Consider the following 23,353-nt stretch of genomic DNA (forward strand, 5'->3'; position numbering starts at 1 on the left):
TCTGCTCCCACTACAGAAATGGCTGTATGTTGACAAATGTAGAACACCTGCATATACCAAGTGCTGTCTGCCAGCACTGTGTTATCCATCCTGGGGTCTATCCCCAACTCCAATGTCACACAATTCAGCCTGCTGTCTGCCTCTCCAACCATGACACTGAGAGGAAAATGAAACAGTCCAGATACGAGAGAGAATTTAGTAAAGATTATGCCATGAAAGGATAGAGAGGCAAATAGCATAGTAGAAGTGTGTTCTCCCTGCACTGCTGAATTTCAAAATGTTTGCCATGATGGGGGTGAATTTCAAAGAGCACACCCAGATGCAAATCTGCAGGCCCTTTGTACTGATGGATAGCTTTCAAGGGGAACCAAGCACGGCTAATCCCTTTAAAAATTGTCCTCCGTTCCAAAGGACCTGTGGACTTTGCATCTGCTTTTTCTGTGGGCGGATTTTTGCTGGAAAACAGAATGTGTACATTTTCAGAATCCCATTTGTGCAGCCTCCAGGAATGCCTCCCCTCAATTCAGCTAGGAACAGGCATGCTGTGGAACCCAGTGGGTGCTTTATCTGGATTGAATGAAGATAATTTGCAGAATAGTATCTTTGATATTATTATGGTGTCACACACATGCATCCTGGATCTGATTGGAACTGATTAGAACTTGTTGGTTAGGATGTCATAAATGATGTTAAATGCACTGCACGAACCAATCAGATCCCATGCCATGCCATTCAGCATTCCTGGGTGCAAGAACCCAGCATTCCAAGTATCAAAAAGTTTAGGTAGGGTCAACATTTCTCCCCTAAGAAGAAACGATTATCCAGTATTATCCCTATGTCAGACTCGAGCAGACATAGCTTTAGTTAGATCTGAGGGCTGCTAGAGGTGAATACAAAGAACCTTTGTATTTGAGAGTATGAAGGTTGGTCCTGGGGCATCTGTGATGGCTTCTCCCCTCTTGCAGGCTCTGAATATTTTCACTCAGCCCTGCACTGCTCAGCCAACCACAGTAAACTCAGTGATGCTTGGCCAGAGTAGGACTTCCGATTACATCACACCTTGCACTAAGACTGAACGGCCTATTGTGAAAATATTAATGTCACAAATATCTCTGTGATATGTTTCTTTAAAAAAAATCCAAGCCCTTTAGAGTTATGTAAGCTTACATTTTCTTTGAGAAATTAACATAGAGCTGCAGTGTCAGATTCTATATATGTGCTGAAAATAGTAAGCATTTTATTCCAAAATATTTGGTGGGGAAGGGTGGAGGAGTTCTCTAGGTCATCAGTGAAGACTGCAAGCCCCTACATTACTGCTAGCTGCCACTAGATGTCACTAGTCAATAAATGAGCACTGCTGGGGAGAGATGTGGAAACTGCAAAATAACATTTAACTGCTGTTTAGGAGGCTAAGCAGTAGAAGCCACATTACCTGGACAGGCTGAACCAGTCCTGGTTTTATCCCATTGCATCTCTGGACGTGTAGTTCTAGTTTTTTTCTTGAAAGAAGAGTAAACACAGGGCTGGCTCAGCCAGTCTGGGTGACTTGGAGCCAGCTGGTTGCTGCACAACTGGAGAATACTAGTGTTAGACAACAGTATACTTTTCAGCTTGGAGATCTTTCCCATGTATCTGGCTTTAAGAAAGCTGTATGTTAAGTGCTTGGCGGATATGGTAAGACTCAGCTTTAGGTTGCCTGGCTGGCTGGAGACACTAGAGGAAATCAGGACTGGATCAGACTGTTCTGACAAAATGGACCCTTGGTGCACCTTCTGTATCCAATCCATTGAACACTTTTCTGCTAACTTGTTTCTAAGCTGCTCCCCTCTCATTTCTCTGAATTCTTGAAGCAGCCATTTTCAAAATAATGCTACAAATGGCCACTCATGGAATGAGATCTGATTGGTTCATGCGGTCTGTGCGAGATATAATTTGTGACAAGCTAGCCAATATGAACCAATAGGAGTTAAATGTGTGTGATGATATAACAGTTGTCATTGTGGGAAGGAGGACATTTTTGGGCACAGTTTATTTTTTGTTTGGTTTGGATGGCTTGTCTGATTTATTTTGTTATTTTACTCTTTATGATACTATGAATTTTACTTTTAATTGGTGTTTTTATTTTATTCTAAAAGAAGACAGCATATAAGTCAAAATAAAGGAAATAAAATTATGGTGTAGATTTTTGATGGGTCTAGCCCCCTAGCTATAGGAATTTTGAAAAATCTTCTCAAAAAGTGGGCAGCCCTGAGGGTGTGGTTGGGTGGGTGGGAGGATGAGGGGAAAAAAATAGCCATCTAGAGCAGATTATAATGAAGCGACTGTTCCTCTGCACAGTGATGGCTGACTTATCTAGCCAGCTATGTTATAACCAGCTAGATTTAGGCGAACTAAGCTATCTTGACTGTGGCTGAGAATTTCCTTAAACTTATTTGCCTATAATGTAACTAGTTTAAGTTATAGTCACTCAGAGGTCCATATTCAGTCACAGTCCGGATAGTAAAGTTAGCCAGATAAACTTGTCCGGCTAACTTTGGAAGGATATTCAGTAATGCAGCCACACTATTAAATATAGTTTAGTTGGCAATCAAAGTTAGCCGGATAACTTTATCTGGCTAACTTTAGGATAGCTCTATGGCACGACCAGATTTAGCCAGATAAGAATTCCGGCTAATTCTGAATATTGGAGTTAGCCGGATAACTTATCCAGCTAACATAGCTCCTCCCCGAAATGCCCCCAGAGTACCCTAACTTTATCTGGCTAAATCTTATCCAGAGAATAAGACATCCAACTAAAATTTAGCCAGATGAATGCCCAAATATAAATGTAGCCGGATACCTAGTGAGTTATCCAGCTAAATGCCTCTGAATATGGACCTCTCAGTGGCTTAGTGAACACTGGCTCCTATATGCCCTATGGCATCAAGTGGAGATTGAACTAGTCTTAATAGGCAGGTGATGATGGAAACTCACATACTACAGCATCCACTGTTTATTCTTATGTTTGTCCGATAAAAGGCATCACAGCCACCAAAGATTATAATATGTGGCCCAGTGTTTATAATCTATGCACAGAGAATCAGAGAAAATGTGCAGTATTGTAACTTCATGCCTTTTCTTCTCTTTACCTCCTCCCCACCCCCATCTCCCATGAAGGGTCCGCCTGGACGGCCAGGTCTTCCTGGAGCTGATGGGTTGCCAGGACCTCCCGGAACAATGCTGATGTTGCCAGTAAGTCCACCAATGACAGGAGGGAATTATTACAGAGTCCATTAATAGCCAGAGGCAGAGGATCATTGGAACACAGAGCTCATGACATCATGAATCTTGGTGGGGGGCGAGGGGGCGGGGGGAAGTGTTCCTTCAGAAAAGGTTTTGCTGGCTTCAAAAAGAGGAGGGCCCTGAACTCTGCCTGTGATCATGTGTGGCAGGGAAGCAATTTTGTTCACTAGTGATACTGTTGATAGCACACCTAATGCCTCCTTTGTGGCTGCAGAGCTCCCTCAGAGAGCAGCATGCCGCCGCCCACAGAGGCCTGCAGATTGTAACCACGTGCAGTGCACTCACAGTCAGTGCTGATTATTTAATCTCCAGAGTTTTCTTGCTCTGCACAGCACACGGCATGTGATCAAGCAAGGGCAAGGAGGGGATGGTGAAGGGGATAGTTGCAGCTAAGCGTAGTGATGATGACATCCTTAAAGGGCAGTAGGTTGGCCGGTTTTTCATTGTGCCAAATAAATATGCGCCGGTCCTGTCGCCCTGAGTCCCGTGGAAAACAGAAAAGCGACGATGGATCTCAGCGCGGTCCCAATCAAATTGCAAATGAGCTTCTCATCTGGAGAATTTGCTGCAGGGGGGCAAGAGGAAAACTGTAAGTGGGAGCAGTGATGCCCTTTTGCTGTTTCTGAATGGTAAGGTAATATGTCCACAGGGATTTGGCGCTGAGTCTAATGCTGCTAATGGCAGCCCCATAACGTTGTAGAGTGATTATCTGGCTTTGAAAGATGGCTCATTACTGTGTTGTTACTTTTAGTAACTCTCTCTCTCATCTACCCCCACTTCTACGCCCATAGTCGCTGCTTCCAAATCTCAGGCCTTGATTTATTGGTTCTGTATTGCTATAGGACCCGTGACAGATCAGATTATTAAGGCCTTATCAATACATCTTTTTTCCTTAGGCACAGAATGGGAGAAAGTCCTTTAGAATAAGACCCAGAGCATTTCAACTCCGTAAGTGCTTTCATGGCACTGTAAAAGTTCTTTTTTTTTTGTTGCTGTTAGAAAATCCTACAGTTTCTCCCTCCGAAATCCACGAGACTTTGTTTGTGGGCATATGGTTAAAGTTAATGGCCGTCTGCGACCTAGGGTTGTGTCTGCCACAGTATTAGAGAAACCGCTCAGAAGGTTTGGGATGTGCATTCTTTCTAATTTCTTTAATTCACATTTAAGTCACAAAACAAGATCGAGGCATGACATCAGTAGGTGACGGGCGTTACATTAGTTTGAAAATCAAGGATCAACACAGTGAATTTGGGTGGGGAAATATCTCATATCATCTGACATAAGATATTATTTCTCCAGACTTTACCCAAAACCTCAGCAATATTACCATTTTACTTTCCAGGTATTTTATTCATATATTGAAAAAGATTAATTCTCTTGTAATTCTTCAACTTTCCTTTCCCTTTTTGTATAGTCTAAGAATGGTTTCCGCGTATTCTAGTACAAATGACTTATTTTTCACTTTTTTACCATGTTAATTTCTCTATTAAAAAATGTCACACAGATTTTCCTCTCGGTCTTTTACCTTCAGCATGAATACATTTTCCCATTAAGCTGCCTCTGCCAGTCTGGTTGTGACCAGCATCAAGGTTAACAATTTATCTCCTGATGGGTAGAAAAGAACGTCCCCCGGAGTCAATGGCAATTCTATGATTTGATTTGCTTAAAGGACAGTTTTCAGAAGCCATTTCTCCGGGTAACCTGGCTGTCTGGAAACTGCCCAGCTTTTACCCAGATAAAGGGTACAGATACAGGCGGGGATGGATACCAGGCATGTTTTTAGTTGGGTAAAAAGGAGGAGGCCCTGGGGGTGAATTTAGGGCAGGGCAACAACACATACAGATTGCATTTTTTCCAATCTCCATATATTATTTTCAAGGGGAAAAAAAATACCTGCAGAAAAAACTGGTGCAGGTCTCTGCGGGGTCCTTCTGCCCGGGGCATTTGTGTCAAAGGGAAAGTATGATGGTACCCACCCTTTGAGAACCAGTGCAAAGCCCGTGGGGAAAACTACCTGCAGACCTGGCTTCGATGCGCCCAGCTTGAAAAATGCCCCCACGTAACCTTTTCTTCACGTGTAAATAATCCCAGCACATAGGTAGCTTCCAGTCCCATTGCTAGTCGTTTCGGAGTCACATACCACCTCATCGTGAGTCATTAGGGTAGGCGTAGCAGCCTCTTTGGCTGCGGTCCATCTACTTTTCCAGGCTTCCTCTGACAACAGTGCATTGCAGTCTTCATTCCCATTTTTGGCAGGATTGAAGACATTTATTATCTTCCTCTGAGAGATTTTTGATAAATTCTGCAAACTAGTCCATCCGACTTTTCCAGTTTTGCTAACACATTTTCAAAAGTTTCTCTTTCTGTGTCACAGGCTCCTTGATTTTTTTTTCTCTTTACCATTTTTCTAGATTAAGCTAGCAATCTGGTCATATGCAAATCTGTCCCAACCTGATGAGATGGAGTCTTACAGCTTTAACCTTTCATGTTCTTTTTTTATAGGTGTTTTATGGGCTTTTAACTTTATATTTCAAATCATTTTGGCTCCATTGCTCGTAAAGTTCAGCTTCTATAACTGTGCATTGATTTTACAGCTATTTTAAGGAAGCTAACAAAGGAGCTGATGTAATAAGGTGTGGGTTAAAACTGGGCACTGAATTTCAGCGCTCAGTTTCTCAAATGCACAGGTTAGAAATTGTTTAACTCTCAATACAGTAAGCTACATCTTGAACTCGGGACAGCGGGGGGAGTCTCTCAGCTATAAAAAGCATGCAGACAAAACATGATTTGTGCGCATAAAATATGATTTTTGTGCACAAACATGCATTTAGTGCAGGCATAATATTTCTAAAGCATATTTATGTGCAGAAAATATGCTTTGTGTGCACATATAAGCCTTTTCTGTGTGCAAAACATGAGTTTAGTGTACATAAATCCCAGCTGTCCCATGTCTGAGATGTGCATTCAGCCTGTGCAGAGCACACATTTTAACCTGGGTTTGTGCATACATAATCCAGTCAGCGCGCTTTTATATCCCCCGATGCATTAGAAGGTCCTGGCACTAGAATTCCAGTTTCTGCCCATAGGCTGACACTAGCACTGGAAGCTTCACTCCACCTCTGACCAGGACAGGGACGGATTGCAGGTAAATATCAGCCCGAGGGATTTTTTCAAAACCGGCCCTTGGAGTATCTGACTCCCTTGTGTACTTTCTTTGCAGCACATGCATCAACAGGCCAAGTTGACTCTAAAACCTGGAAGAATTAAGCTCAAATATCTCCAAAATAAATTTCACATTTTTCCTAAATAACTAATGGAACACTCCCTTAACTGCTTTCCTTGTGGGGCATTCCTGGGTCTGGCACTGACCTGGCGGGAGCACCCCCGAGGGCAGATTCCGTCGGTCCTCACGTTCTTGGCACCTGGTGCCTCCATCTGGGGATGAAGGTGTTAATGTGCGGGATTTCCCTCCCTTCATCCCAGGAAAACAAATGGGACTGTGAACAAGTCTGGTAGTATGTACAAATATATACAGATTTATTAGACTGTATAAGTATTTAGATTTCTACATGACTATGTGCATTGCTAATAAGATGTCAAACAGCCCAATTATCTACTTGTGGTTAATAGTCTCAGGCCACACAACTATGTACATTTCTACAAGATAGCAAGAGCATTTAATATTTGGCAATTTGAGGTTATTGACCCCCCACAGTATACTACCATATAGCATAGAAGGGACCACTTGAGTTTCCACTTAATCAAGTGTATTATTATCCTCCCCTTTTTTTTCCCCAAATCTCACCCATGTGAAAAGATACAACTGAGATGGTGGATAGTGTTGAGCTGGGGGGTCTGTTGTATCTAAACTGCTGCCATATCCTTGGTGCTGCTTCCGCTCCACTGAAATGTACGTGCCAATGCTGGGGTCCATGCCCTCTGGGGACCTGACTGCCTCCCAGTCTGTCGCTGGGCTCCACATCCTCCTGGGGGACCCAACTCCACCTCTTGGAATGCTGCTGGAGTCCACACCCTCCTGGGGAATCTCTCAATCTGCCTCTGAGGTCCACACCCTCCTGGGGGACCACTTGAGCTAGAGTCCTCTTTCTCAAGGGGGATCCAGGATCCCCTTTTTCCTGGGAGACCATTCAATTTGCCACTGGGGTCACCTTGCTCATGGGAGACCCAAGGTTACTTCCTGATCTGTTGATGGGGTCCCCTTCCTCCTGGGAACTCCTGGGAACTGCTAAATCTGCCTTGGGTTTGCTCCACCTCCAGATCTGCAGGGGTCCTTTGGTTCTTCTCCCTTGGTAGCAGAGCTTTTTCTAGCTTGAGTTTATAGCTCTACTAGACTCATGGCTTGTTTAGCATTCAGTGATTCAGGCCCTCCACAGTCTCAGCTTTCAGTGATTATAGCTCTGCTAAGCTCATGGCCAGTCATTTGCTGTTACCCAGCCTGGATGGGTCACCTTATCTCAGCCAGAAGGCCAAGACCCTGGCAGCACCATGGAAAGAGAATATGTGTATACGCTTCCATCCTGCCTGGCCTTTTTTTCTGTTGTCTGAGAACTGGTTACCCAAGGGTCTGACTTCCCTTGTTAGTCAGGGTGAGAATCTGTTTGCTTCCTAGGACTGTTTTTTTCAGTACATTTTTCTCACAAATCCCTCTCTCATTCAGAATTCTCCAATGTAGGAGTTTTCCAGACATAGTTCTGTAATTTAGGTTTTTGCTATCCTTTGATTTAAAGTGATATTTCACTGAAAGTTATCAACAGTAGTCCAGAGGGCTGTGACATGCAAATCTCCTACCCGAGTCTCTGACTCATCTATTCAATAATCATTTAAACACCTTCACAGTAAGGGGTCTGGAAACCATTTCAATCTCATTCTGGATTTCCTGGGCTGGCTACTCATGTTACATAGCTGCATTATCCTCTTTTTTTCTCAGCTGCAGTTCACTTAAATGGTAGCATGCTGTTTAACCTCCGTCTCCCTTGGGAGGAGGGTTTCACTAAGAAATAGAGCATACTGTAGACCAATAGTGAGTAAAGAAAGCTGTAGACCCCCATTCCATCCATGCAAATTGGTTGAGGCCACCCCACAAGTCTGCTTAGCAGAATACCTCGCCTTAGTCACACATGTAGAACATAGACAGACTGTCACCAAATACAAAATGAAGAGATAGTAAAGTATAAATAGAAACATGCAGACAATAACTAAACTTGAAATCACAACAAGCCAGACTCTATATGGAATGGAAAAACAAATAACATTCCTCACTAAACATCAAACAATAATAGCAAGAAATATAAAGCATCAATCATAATAGTAAAACCAAACTCATAAAAAGAATAAATATTTCAAAATAACTGATGAAAAAAAAAATCCAATGATTACAAACATATAATATTATTTTTTTAAATTTCCTAAACATTGATAAAATATTTCAAAATAGCAGACACAGCAAACAATACCCAACAACTAAAATTACAGCAAAAATAAATATTCTCCTCTTTGTACCTGGGGACTTTGGATTCCAGTCACCCTGAGATTGTCATGGATTAGTAAGGGGTGGGAGATATGCACAACTATCTTCTCTCTCTATCACACATGTTCATTCTCTCTCACATACATGCTCACTAGATCACATGCACTCTGATGCACAAAGTTAGGCTTACTCTTCATACACACATGCAGGCACTCTCACTTTCATACATACATGCAGGCTCACTCTCATGCACATAGTCAGGTTCACTCTCTTTCATACACACATGCAGGCTCACTCTCATGCACATATTCAGGCACTCTCTCTTTCATACACACATGTAGGCACTCTCACTTTCATACATACATGCAGGCTCACTCTCATGCACATAGTCAGGCTCACTCTCTTTCATACACACATGCAGGCTCACTCTCATGCACATATTCAGGCACTCTCTCTTTCATACACACATGTAGGCACTCTCACTTTCATACATACATGCAGGCTCACTCTCATGCACATAGTCAGGCTCACTCTCTTTCATACACACATGCAGGCTCACTCTCATGCTCATATTCAGGCTCTTTCTCTTTCATATACACATACTAGTGCTTTCTCTCATACACACACACACAAACAAACACACTCACACTCACACACACACACCTCTCAGTCGTCCTTCTTTCTTCTAGGCCTTGGCCACACCCTGTGCTGCTCATTTACTGCTGGAGGGGAAGTGGGAGGAAGCAGCCCTCAACCACCAGATGCATCCTTCTGCCGAAGTTGTAGGCCTTTCTTCGGGCTGTGACGGGTTGCGCCCCTTCGTAGCTCCGCCGACACCTCCTTCGGGCCACGTCAGGTGTCGCAGCCCCACAAAAGAACATGTTCCGCGGCTTCATCTCAGCTCCTGCTGAGATGAAGACCATGTGACCAGTGTGACCAGCCCACCAGGGGATGCTGATCCCCTGATAGGCCAATCTGCCCTGGACTAGTTCAGTCAGTGCACCTCTCTGCATGGGGGGGGGGGGGTGTTAATAGTTAATGCCTTCATTTACATGGGAATTTTGTGTGAGGGTGCTAAGCAGAATGCATAGTTTTATGACAGCATTTTTTGTGTGCAGAATTTGTTGCTGCATCCGGAGTAATATTTTCACACAAAAATGTGTGTACAACTGAGGGTAAAACCGTGTGTTCTTATTGTATTGACCTCAAAATTAGCAACACAGTACTAATGGGTGATTTCAATTACCCCAGTATTGATTGGGTAACTATCACAAGGACATGCTGAGGAGGTAACATTTCTAGATGAAATAAATGACTGCTTCATGGAGCAGCTGGTACAAGAACCGACAAGAGGGGGAGCTATTTTAGACCTAACCCTTAGTGGAACACCTGATTTGGTGCGAAATGTAATGGTGTTGAGGCCAATTGGCAACAGTTATCATAACATGATCAGATTTGACATAATGACTGGAGGGATGACACTGAACAAATTTACTGCAATAGCATTTAATTTTCAGAAGGGAGAAAAATTAGGAAAACATTGAAAGGAGCAGCTGCAAAGGTTAAGAGTTTACATCAGGCATAGACATTGTTTAAAAATACCATCGTGGAAGCCCAGACCAGTTGGCATTCACAGATTTACACCAGGTAGTAGTCAGAATGCTTTGGATTTTGTTTTGGGGCTGTGGAAGCAGACTTCAATGCTTATGTTACTATATGTGCATATCCAGTCACTGAAATTCTGTCACTCGATACAGGTGAGCACTGGGTAGGTGAAACAGGACTATTTAGGAAGTTAAAATGGGGCAATTAACCAACTGATATGTGTGCCCAATGATATCAAAGGTGCCCTTAGGTATAGAGATGGCCATAGAAAGACTTTTAGATGTAATGGGTGAGCTGTCTGGATGCAATACAGTAGAGTCCACCTAACTCCTTCCCATCCTCTGATACTGGTCCAGTCCTGGGTTTTTGATTCCCATCCATTGCCAGTGTTGGAATGATAAGGACCCAAATGAATTGGAATAGAAGTTGAAAACCCAGGCCTGGACTGAACTCATTAAAAACAGAGTTAGGTTGGTAATGCTGAGGTAAGATTATTTTGTGTTGTGCTAGATTACTCTCTACTTGCTTGACGCTTCTGCTCATCTGACTTACTGCCTTCTGACTGGCTCATCCTCTAGCACCTGAAGGAATGACAGCATTCTTGACCCTGAGAATAGAAAGTCTTGGGTTTACATTGTAAACCTTGACTTTCAGTCAAAATGCAAGGTATTTACCATGTGGACAGTGATAAATGTATTTTTCTGTCTCTTGGCACTGTCTTTGCCCCTGCCTCCTTCTTCCTAGGGTGTCAACTGTCAGCAAATCTGCTGACCATCAGTAAAAATAAAACCAACAACCAAATGACATAGCCATAAAAATGTCCCGAGCAATAGGCCTGAGTCTCCGGAGCTGTGGGATCAGACTCCACGGGACTGCTGTACATGGGAGTCAGGGGCTATTGTAATTAGTTATATTCTTGCCACATAATTGTAATCGTTCAGTTCTTATTCTTGTACGTTACGACCCTTAGTTCTCTGTTATTTAATTTAATTTTATGCATATTGTTCTCTGTTTCACTGTAAAGCTCTTTTAGCTGCATTTCGTTTATTGTGAACCGATGAGATGTTCCAGTGTTCATCGGTATATAAAAGCTTCTAAATAAAATAAATGAATAAATAAATAAATCTCAGTACATAAAGGGCTGAATTTTGAATAGGAAGTCTAGCTTTGCACAGAATGATAACGGTAAAACGTGTCCATACAAAAGTGAAGTTGTCAGTAAAATAAATATTTTTAGCAGTTTGCAACCCTGAAACCCGTGGTAGTGTGCTGGTTGCCAGGGCTTTGTGTCAAAGCTGCAAAGGCGGCAGGATATTGCCCTGTGTGATTTGCCCTATGCGATTTGCCAAGATTGCAAAACTCTGCTTCCCTCAACATAGCCACCATCTGAAAGGGCAAGTGACAAGGTACTGGAGCCTGAATCCACCGCAATATTATGCAGCCCCCAGAACTTTGTCACTGTAGGCTTGTGCAGAAATACAGGCTTGCAAGTAGCTGCTGCAACAAAGTCTGATTGTGATTCTGGACATGACCAAGTACAATCTGTAGGATTCTGGCTAAGGCTCTTTAAAGTTAAAAGGAGCTAAAGTTTAAAACATCCTTGGAACTAATCAAGAATAGATACGTGTTAGAGCTTAAAGGGCACAGCAGACATTCTATGCCCCGGAAGGGCCAGAGACGGCCTTAAATATTTTGTTTGTGCTTAAAAATGCAGTTTCACTGGTCTTTGGCCAAAACAGTGTGGGATTTCTGGTGCTGGTGCTGGGAGCTCAGTCACCGAATTTTGTAGATAAACTGGCGGCTGTTCTCACTGCTGGCGCTAATTCAGTAACATTGCATTCCTAGACTTTCCCTGCGGCCCCCAGTGTTGTGTCCTGCCATTAGTCAGACCCAGGCCCATATCCTGAGCCTAGATTATGTGACAGGGCAGTGTCCACTAACCCTAGAGCCACGCTGCGGGGTCTGGGCTCCTGCCATGCCCGATCGGAGCTGTCTAGTGCTACGGAGTCTGGTCGGTGTCGAGGCCACCGTGTCTCTGGAATTGTTGCTGTGATCCTTGGATAACTGGAGGAAGGAGGTTAGCTTGTAACAGTGAAACATGTGACTTAGGACATGATGGGTTCTAGTGTGCATCTCCCCAGCTTTCCCACTCCCCTCCTCCCCCACTCACGTGGGACTTTGGGAGAAAAGAGACAATGACAGGAGGCTGAAAGTGATGTAACCAATGCTTTAAAGACAGCATTTCTATGCTGTCATCTCCTGCCAAGGGGACAGATACGTCCTTCAATCTTAGTGCAGTCTCTCTGCATGCATGCAGGCCCTGCTTGTGTATCTTGGCCTCACACCACTGAACTCCGAATCCATGGTCTCACCTGAGCACCCGCATCAGCAGGGCGTCCCATACGCCTGTGCTGAGAGGTAGGAGCCAGGGACAGCTATTTGGGAATTGGAGCTTGTTCTTGGTTTTGTGGAACCTTGGTCTGTGAATTGCATTGAAGAAAGATAATCACAAAACTGCTTTTTTTGTCTCTATTTCATTGCTTTTTTACTTTGTCACAACTCTCTTCCCTCATCCCAACACCTCCCAACACATTCTGAGCCCCCAGCCAGAGCCCACAACTCTCTTCCCTCATCCCCAGCCCAACAAGCATCCTCTGACCCCCCCAGCCAGAGTCCACAACTCTCTTCCCTCATCCTCAGTCCCCTAAACACACTCTGACCCCCAGCCAGAGCCCACAATTCTCATCTGTCATCCCCAGCCCCCAAGCATCATCTGACCCCCAGCCAGAGCCTACAACTCTCTTCCCTCATTCCCAGCCCCCCAAGCACCCTCTGACCCCCCCCCCAGCCAGAGCCCACAACTCTCATCCGTCATTCCCAGCCCCGCTAAGCATCCTCTGACCCCCCAGCCAGAGCCCAGAACATTCTTCCCTCATCCCCAGCTCCCTACGCATCCTCTGACCCCCAGCCGGAGCCCAGAACTTTCTTCCCTCATTCCCAGCCCCCCAAGCATCCTCTGACCCCCAGCCAGAGCCCAGAACTTTCTTCCCTCATTCCCAGCCCCCCAAGCACCCTCTGACCCCCCCCCAGACAGAGCCCAGAACATTCTTCCTTCATTCCCAGCCCCCCCAAGCACCCTCTGACCCCCCCAGCCAGAGCCCACAACTCTCTTCCCTCATCCCCAGTCCCTCCAAGCACCCTCTGACCCCCCCAGCCAGAGCTCGCAACACTCTTCCCTCATTCCCAGCCCCCCCCGAGCACCCTCTGACCCCCCCAGCCAGAGACCACAACTGTCTTCTCTCATTTCCAGCCCCCCAAGCATCCTCTGACCCCCCAGCCAGAGTCTAGAACTCTCTTCCCTCATTCCTAGCCCCCCAAGCATCCTCTGACCCCCCCCAGCCAGAGACCACAACTGTCTTCTCTCATTTCCAGCCCCCCAAGCATCCTCTGACCCCCCAGCCAGAGTCTAGAACTCTCTTCCCTCATTCCTAGCCCCCCAAGCATCCTCTGACCCCCCCCCCAGCCAGAGCCCACAACTCTCTTCCCTCATTCCCAGCCCCCCAAGCATCCTCTGACCCCCCCAGCCAGAGCCCACAACTCTCTTCCCTCATTCCCAGCCCCCAAGCATCCTATGACCCCCTCAGCCAGAGCCCTGAACTTTCTTCCCTCATTCCCAGCCCCCCCCCGAGCACCCTCTGACCCCCCCCAGCCAGAGCCCACAACTGTCTTCTCTCATTTCCAGCCTTCCCAAGCATCCTCTGACCCCCCAGCCAGAGTCTAGAACTCTCTTCCCTTATTCCCAGCCCCCCAAGCATCCTCTGATCCACCCCAGCCAGAGCCCAGAACTCTCTTCCCTCATTCCCAGCCCCCAAGCATCCTATGACCCCCCCCCCAGCTAGAGCCCAGAACTTTCTTCCCTGATTCCCAGCCCCCCCAAGCACCCTCTGACCCCCCAAGCCAGAGCCCTGAACTTTCTTCCCTCATTCCCAGCCCCTCCCAGCACCCTCTGACCCCCCCCAGCCAGAGCCCACAACTGTCTTCTCTCATTTCCAGCCTTCCCAAGCATCCTCTGACCCCCCCCCAGCCAGAGCCCAGAACTCTCTTCCCTCATTCCCAGCCCCCCAAGCATCCTCTGACCCCCCCCCCAGCCAGAGCCCAGAACTCTCTTCCCTCATTCCCAGCCCCCCAAGCATCCTTTGGCCACCAGCTAGAGCCCAGGTCTTCTTCCCTCTTCCCCAGTCGTCCCCCCCAAGCACCCTCTGACCCCCCAGCCAGAGCCCCAAACTCTCTTCACCTCTACCAGCACCTGCTGTCTCCCCTCCCATCACCTGAATCTCAGATATTTGCTATTTCCCCCACTCCCATTCTGGACCCATCACTCGCATCCCTCCCCCCATTGCTCTGACCTGAGCAATCTTGCTATTTTCCCCCTCCTACCTCTCGGTCTGCTTCTCTCTTTGTTTTCCAGGCCACCCATCTCTGTGGCTCCCTTTGGTTCCACGGCTCTCATGTGGCCCTGCTGACAGCCCCCATGTCTGCTACGTGTGTGGGCTCCTCAGTGGCAGGTGGGGGTCCTAGTGCACACATGCGGAACCCACCTGTTTCTGCGTCCGCTGGTCTCACAGCGGCGTGTAATCCTGTAACTCAGAATGTATATGCGTACACTCTTCAGTGGCTGGCCGGCGCACACAAGTACACATTACCAGACAGACATCATTTTCGGCTAAGGGTATTATGTACACCAGTGATGATTTTCCTTGAATAGTATATCTTTCATAGGAAATCTCTAGAATTAAATATTGCACAGCTTTCTTTCCTGTGTGGAGCGTTTGTACTGAGGTATCAGATAAGCAGCCCAGCATGATGTTATCTGCAGTGCTTTAAGCTAGGAACGGGAAGGCAGAAAGCAGTGCAGTTAGGGCTTAAGGTCTCCCAGAGTGACGCTTGTTCTCTCTTCCTCATTTTTTTTGTTCTGCAGTTCCGTTTCTCAGGAGGTGGAGATGGTGGAGCGAAAGGACCTCAGGTCTCAGCACAGGAGTCCCAGGCCCAAGCCATACTGCAGCAGGCCCGGGTAAGCGCCCGCCTCCCTGCGTTCCTCTCAGGCGTGGCAGATTTTACATGGACTGAATGCATGGCCTTGGGGTCTGGGAGTGAGCACATATGCCAATCGGTCTGCTACTGGTCATGAGAGCTCTGTGATAAACCCAGTTCATCAGCATGTTTCCCAATATCTCATGATTGCTGTATGATAAATCCACTTGGAATATTCCAAGGCAAACAGAGAAGCAGGCAGATAAGGTGACTTGGACGGAGCCATGACCGGACTCAGGGCTTAAACCATTTGAATGCTGCACCTCCCCACATTCTACTTCTTTTGAGGTCTGGATTGAATCCAAAGATCGTTCACCCTGATTGCTTCTACCCAAGGCTTACCACAGAGAAGGGTTCCACAAAGTGCAATGGTTGTCACTAAACCATCTAAATTGGGATACAGATGACAGGCGTAAAAATTGGGCCACTTTTTGAGAAAAAGATTTACTAAGAGGGCAAATTTTGGCAGCCTATTTATGGCTAAAGTCTGAGGGTATAAAGTACTCGCAGACCTTAGCCCAAATTTATGTATATGAAACTGCTTTGAAATTGTAGGTATCCCCAATACTTGACTAAATATAACTTACTGCATAACTTCCTGTATGCACATTTATAAACATATGTTTCCTGCATGTACATTTATGAACATACGAGTACACGTAACTTCCTGCATGCACATTTATAACATACAAGAGTACACATATGCACATTTATAAACATATGCACATTTATAAACATATAATTTCCTGCATGTACATTTATGAACATACGAGTACACGTAACTTCCTGCATGCACATTTATAACATACAAGAGTACACCCAACTTCCTGCATCCACATTTATAAACATACATGAGTACACATAATTTCCTGCGTAACCTCCTGCATGTACATTTATAAACATATGTGAGTACACATAATTTCCTGCATGTACATTTATGAACATACGAGTACACATAACTTCCTGCGTAACTTCCTGCATCCACATTTATAACATTTGTGATTACACATAACTTCCTGCATCCATATTTATAAACATAGGTGAGTATACGTAATTTTCTGCGTAACTTCCTGCATGCACATTTATAAACATATGTGAGTACACATAACTTCCTGCATGCACATTTATATAAACATATGTGAGTACACAACTTTCTGCGTAACTTCCTTCATGAACATTTATAAGCATACATGAATATACACAATTTCCTGCATCACTTCCTGTGTAACTTCCTGCATGCACATTTATTAAAAAGTGAGTTTACATAACTTCCTGCATGGACATTTATAAACATACTTTCAGAAATCTAATGTATGTTCTTAAATGCTTTCCCTGCCCCAATTCTGGCCCCCTGGATCACCTACCGTGCGTACATTTCCCCTGCGCCAACCCCTGGATAAATTTCAATAACTGATTTACACGCAGAAACCAGGGGTTTTTGCGCATATATCCTTTTCAGAATTACCCCCCAAAAACATAATTCACTAAGGCTGTTCTCCAATTCTATATCTACAAGATAAGAGCTTAGTGAATCAGCTCTGAACTGCGCCCTCCTGGTATGAAACATTCTCAGAATAGGCCTCTGGCTTTAAATTGTTCCCTTAGAGGAATTTTCATTGTTTTCCTCAGTGAAATAAAAATAAATGAGAGCAAAACAGACATTTTATGGGAACTATACGTTTTGCAACTTTCTCTGAAATAAGAGGATAACAAACAGGTTGTTGACGAAACCTTTTTGTCAGACTGACTTAATATATTTATGACAGAGGTATAGCCCTTGAAAGCTGGTCACAAATACATTAAGTTCATCCAGTATGAAGGTTTCACCTACAACCTATTTCTTGACCTACATTTCAGTGTATCCTGGGGAACTTAACATGACATCCCCGCTGCTACCCCTGAAAAATTCCCAACCATAGCAATATCAGATTTCAGGACCGAAGCTGGAGTCTGATGACATGAAGGAAGCAGGACTGCTCTGGCAAGCACCGGGAAAACCCAGGACTGGTGCTGAGCTTCTCTAATGGCATGGGTCCACGGTGGAGGGCAGACAATTTCATAGAGTAAGATAATGTGTGAGTCCCAGGATTAGGGAATGCATGCTGTGTGTTCTGTTACCATTTGATAGTTCTAGCTTTGGATGAGTCTTCCTTACATCATAGCCAAGCCCATGAGATCAAAATGAACTATGAAACAGGAAAAAAAAGCATTCCCTCCTCATATCTCACTGCTTAAGCAGGACACATTTGGGCAGTATTTCTCTGGGAGTGCAGGACATGATTAGATTTTAATTACTCTTCCCTGCTGTGGCTAGAGATAATTACAGGTCTCTTAAAGTATTGGATTGCAGCTGTGGAACAAATTGTCCAAACAACGCTATAAAGGATGGCTGTACACATTGAGCAGCGGCACTGTTCTGTCAGAACCAGAATCTGGTTTTCTGTGCAGTTTATTTGATTTGTAGATTATGAGCGAGCTAACATTCTCTCTTTACCTTTTAAATGTGGGTTTTGTTTCTACAGTCCCTGAGCAGTCTGTCTTCCCATATACTTTGCTTCTTTTTTTATTAATGCACTTTAAAACCAAAAAACAAAGTTGTTGTCATTCTAGCACCATCCTTAACTCCCTTTTTCTACTGCTTGAGTATGAGGAGTTCCACAGCTGAATTGCGCTGGGAGGACACTGGGCCCTTCTCAGGGTGTGACTCCTCATGGGTCAGCCCAACCAATGTCCCAAGATCATGCTTTGCTGCGTGTCTGCTTTCAGGGCCACACAGACTCCTCCTTCAAGAAGGGACCTGTGCAGTCCCGAAAAACTCATGTGCAGCTCCATCTTTGGACAGTGGTTAAATGGGTCCCATAGAAGGTATCAGAACCTACCAAAAGTCCAGTTTCTACTGCTTGGAGCATTCTCTGTAGGACATTAGTTACCCTCAGCAGTGCATCCTCAGAGCTTTGATTCTGTTTGGTTCCTCTGGAGTGCTGATTTCCATTTAATTAGGGAAAGACCCTGGCCACTTTAGTGTTAATGAGGACCTGCCATAGCTGGGGTTCTGCTGGGCAAGGTGAACTAGGAGGCCAATAATTACAGAGGAAGGGGCATAACTGTAGGGTCATAGAATGTATGAGACAGGATAGAAAAAGGAAATGAAAAGATAACATGGAAATGATGACTTATCACCATGTTCAATAAATCTTGTTCCATATGAGGCACGAATGTCCTCAGTGCACTGTGCTAAGCATTTCTTTAATTAGTGACAATTGCTTGATGAAAGAAAATATCTTATAGTCAACATGCTGTGCACATCCACTCCCGGGGTGAGGAAGTGATGCAGGAAGAGAGGAGCAACTTCACTAGGTAACTTTATTCCCACTCCCATGGGGGTGGGAAAGAGAGATTTGTAGAGAAAAACGGTGTGAGGGGATAGTGATCAGAGAATAGAAGTGACTTGTCTAAGTGTAGCTACTTGCTGTAGAGTGTCAGGGCATTCCTGGAGCTGGTGGGACCAGGTTGTGATCTTCTGATTTGGTTATACTGCCACACTCATTGCCAAGAGAAAATGGTGCCCCCTCAACTCAGCCCTCGTAATTCCATTCACAGGAAACAGGCATTCATTGGCTTCTTTTTATTTTCTGTCTTATAGCTAGCACTAAGGGGACCTGCTGGTCCAATGGGCCTTACAGGACGGCCAGGCCCGCTGGTAAGTAAAGAAGAGAACAGCGTTAAGACATATTGTTGAATGAAGCTAAACAGCCCAACAGAAGTGCAGAATGCAAGGCATTCACACAGTTTATATCTGAGAACTTTTCTCCTTTTCTGTTGTCCAAGAATCACAGGAGATAATGGAGCTTGATGTTGCTCCAGACTTCACTCTCTACTTCCTTGTGGTGCTAACAAATTCTTACTAACAGGCATTCACTACTGTTGTTTTAGGGTCCACCAGGCCTTACAGGCTTAAAGGGGGAGACTGGAGACTTGGGTCCTCAGGTATGTATGGAAAGTAGCATATTTTGCAATGCAGCCTAAAAATTCTTATTTTTGCTTGCTCCACTCCCAAGATTACTTCTTCCATACTATGCCTTAGAGGTGCTTTTCCACTTGGCCCTCACTTCTTCATATGGATATCCATCCAATCACCCTCTGATTCATTGCAGGGTCCACGTGGTCCTCAAGGTTCTTCAGGACCCACAGGGAAGCCCGGCCGCAGGGTATGTATATTCCTTACTGGTCTGAGCATTTGGGACAAACCCGAGATGACTATTAAGAATGAAAGCTGGGGGAAAGGAAGGCACAGGTACCACTGGCTTCCCCTCACCATGTTTTAGTTGTGCAGCTCCGATTATTGTCCTGTATGTAATTGCTTTTGGTGTCCTGTTAGATGGTATGTCAGAATGATTGATTACCCAGATTAGATGCCAAGGGGTAATATTTCAATCAGGGAGCTAGGGCAGATGTGCAGGCACATCCCATTGTGTGATGAAAAGCTTTCGGCTCACTCTTTTCTCCTCCAAGCCCTTAGTAAAGTCATCTATTTTTGTAATTTGCAGTATTTTAGATCATAGCAAACTCCACCTGCTCATGTGTTTGTGGTTCTGTCGTTCCCTTGTCAGCTGACCTCCAGGACCAAGCATTCTTCTTGGGGTGGGGAATGAGGTTCTGTTCTCTTATGCACTTCAAATACAGAACAGCCACCAAAGAATCCACAGGAAACCAAGGGGACCCTCTGCAGATGCTGAGAGGGCCACCAAATTTAGTGTCCCTGGAATCTTTAGGAGTTGTACAATGCTTTGACAAAAGCACTATAAAAAAGAAACTATGACATTCCCTTTTTACCTTTCAGGGACGAGCAGGCAGTGATGGAGCCAGGGGGATGCCTGGGCAGACAGGACCAAAGGTATGGCACATGGACACATCCAGTCTCTGTATAGTTACAACATTAAACGGAGTCAAAAGGGCCTTCGGCATTAGACACTTCCAGTGAGCATTTTTTCCACTTCACTTGATGGTGATGGTTCCGTCAGCTCTACTGGACCTTGAGGATGTCACAAGAAAGGAGTTGCTGGTAACTCACAGCCCTATGGTAGGAAAACCCTGGCATGCCCCCTCACCTGATTATCAGCAACAGCCCCTTCCATAAACCAGAGATGGGAGGAGCCCTGGCCTGGAACATCCTCCCCTGGTTAGTCAGAGGATCCCTTTCAAATGTAGCATTAACATTCAGCCTTGTAGGCCGTCCTTCCCCACTTCCTATGGAAACCCTGCTTTATGCAGTCATCCAGTAAGAAGAGATGGGGAAAGGAATTGAAATGAAACAGAACAAGGATTACCTGAAGCAGATGGGTGTATGATCCCAGCAGCCTGGACCCTGTGCTAATAAGTGTTGCTTATTTTCTCTTTCTTAGGGTGACCGCGGCTTCGATGGACTGGCAGGACTGCCTGGGGAGAAAGGCCACCGAGTAAGTCCCCATGTCTAGCCCAGCCGTGCTGCCTCAGGAACGGTGCTTCCAGATCTGTTTTCCAAAAGGCCTCCCCCACTCTATGGCTTTGGGTTGTGGGACTGTTTGGGTCCCCGAGCCCAAGAGCATACAACAGGGGATATTGTGGCCTACCTGCCCGTTTATTTGCCATGATGCTTCTTTTGTCACTCCAGCGTATGTAATACCTATCGTTGTGTTTTTCTTAAGGTCCAAGGCTGGCTGATTTAATGAGCTTCTGAGGGTGCCAGAGTAAGGACACTGTAAGCCCATCAGTACTCAAACAGCCACTGTCCTTAAATGCTAGCACAATGTTTATGGACCTGGGTCACTGGTAAAAGAAAACACCATGCCCCAAAACCTGCAACATACAATAGCTAGACCAGAGACAAAGTAATTTCTCAGTGAGCGCTGCTGTTGATGGGAATGCAGCCAAGCTATAGAGCTTCCCTCTTTTGAAGCTTCTCAGACAGGACTGCGGAGAGACCTCCAAGACAGAAGGGTAGTAAGGAAGGGGGCAGTGGGGTATAGAAGTGCCCATCCTTGTGTGCAAAAAAACAAACAAACAAAACAATCTCTTGGAAAAGGATCAGACCCTAGTATGGCAGATCACCTTCTGAGGTTGGTGTGATCTCCCCCTTTTTTCCATCCCTGCTTTTGAAGCCTCCTCTAAGAGGCCCCCCCCCCCCCTCCTTTGCCTTCTCACTTTCTGATGCAGTGCACATGGTGTGTAAAGCGAGAGACCCAAAGGGAGAAAATTATTTCTGGCAAGAATGCTGGAAGGTTACAGATATAAATATCACATTTTGATTACACAGTAGAGCGAGGCTGGGCTCCGATTGGGCCGCTTGGCTGCAGATGAGGAGCGACATCCCCGGGTTTATTATTAGGACCTAGAAAAAAGCAACAATAAAGTATCCCTGCCATTGTAACATCTGGGTCAAAATTCATTGCTCTTTTTTTTTTCTCATTGCAATTTCATTTCTGTCATGAACAGAAGAAGAGGCCCTTTAGGGATTGAAGCTCTTCAATTTTTTTTTTTTCTACAGAGGAATTAATTGCAAGGGGTGGGGGCAGGGGGCTTGCTTGAATTTAGCTGTAAAGTGCAATAAATCTGCAGGGTAGCAGTAGATAGTGCTGGTTTGTGAGTAAGAATAGATACCATGTCCCTCCAGGGCATTTCAGTGGGGTGCTAAGACAGCTTCCTCCACTGATGTGCTGTAGGGAGGCTCTCCCAGGAGTCCCTCACTAAATGATTAACTGTTTCTCACCTACTGAAACAGAGCTGCTGATAGCCCTTTGATAAGAAAATGGCACCAGCTCACCGTTTTCTTTCTATGGACTCTGAAGTGTTGATATTCAGGCAGAATTTTAGGCCAACCAAACCAATGAAAATTAAATTATTTTGGATCCTCTGCGTGCAAATCGAACCCAAATATATTTAGTCTGGTTCTCTTCAACATGCAGTCAGGGTGGGTACTCGGTGGATAGGCCTGAACTATCCAACCTTCAGGCTGATGCAGTATCGGCATGTGTAAAGCAGACGCTCATGATTGAGTGCCTGCTCTCCTAACACGCGCCGATCCATCTCTCCCGAGCGCGCAATTTAAGATTTTAATGAGCTGCTGCAGTAAAAAGGAGGCGCTAGGGGAGATTGTGTGTCCCTAGCGCTTCTTCGGCTTCGGGTGCCCAGGAAACGTGGCTGTCAGTGCAGGTTAGGAAACGGACGCTCAATACGAATGTCCATTTTCTCTCACTACCAGCACAATATACACACACAATGTACATGGCTTGGACCATGTATGTTGTGGGTGTATATTGGGTAGGGATGGGCTTCATTTTTATCTGCCAGGTCGTTTTTTTTTTTTCTCGACAATTTTCACCGGAAAAAAACCCCCACCCCAACCCTTCAAATTTAGTTAATTACAACCCCCCCAAAATTTGCCTAAAGTCCCTGGCACAGGTAGCCCCTGTCACATGGTAAGGGCAAAGGGCCACCGGAGACATTTTGTTTACAGGCAGCCAACGGCCCAAGAGCGGGAGATTGATCCCGGGACCCCCGATGGACCACCAGGGACTTTAGGCAAGTTTTGGGGGGGGGGGTCAGGAGGGTGGGGGGTTTGTAATTAACTAAATTTGAAGGGTTGGGGTGGGTTGTTGTTTTTTTTAAAATAAATGTGCCCCTCCCCCTCACGCTAACCTGAACAACAAATTTTCCCTGAAATTCGGGGAAAATCCGTCGCGGGATTCAGGTCCTCTGACCGATGCCGAATTGGACTATTTCTTTGAAATTTTCCAATTCGGCAAAAACGATTGCACATCCCTAATACTGGGCACGCAGAAATTTTTTTTTCGCAACTTTTTTTTTTACATAATTCTGCTTTCTGTGGTTCTTCCTATTTAATATCGCGAC

General features: G+C 45.3%; 1 protein-coding gene across 1 annotated transcript in view; it reads left to right on the forward strand.

Annotated features, from left to right (window-relative positions):
- Positions 1-23,353, forward strand: part of COL5A1 (collagen type V alpha 1 chain) — a 385,801-nt gene that overhangs the window by 188,929 nt on the left and 173,519 nt on the right. Inside the window, 7 exon segments of the mRNA XM_029613239.1 lie at positions 3,157-3,231; positions 15,354-15,446; positions 19,110-19,166; positions 19,400-19,453; positions 19,621-19,674; positions 20,307-20,360; positions 20,869-20,922. Coding sequence (XP_029469099.1) covers positions 3,157-3,231; positions 15,354-15,446; positions 19,110-19,166; positions 19,400-19,453; positions 19,621-19,674; positions 20,307-20,360; positions 20,869-20,922 — 441 coding nt within the window.

The sequence above is a fragment of the Rhinatrema bivittatum genome, chromosome 8 (assembly GCF_901001135.1).
Source record: "Rhinatrema bivittatum chromosome 8, aRhiBiv1.1, whole genome shotgun sequence".
Lineage (NCBI taxonomy): Eukaryota > Metazoa > Chordata > Amphibia > Gymnophiona > Rhinatrematidae > Rhinatrema > Rhinatrema bivittatum.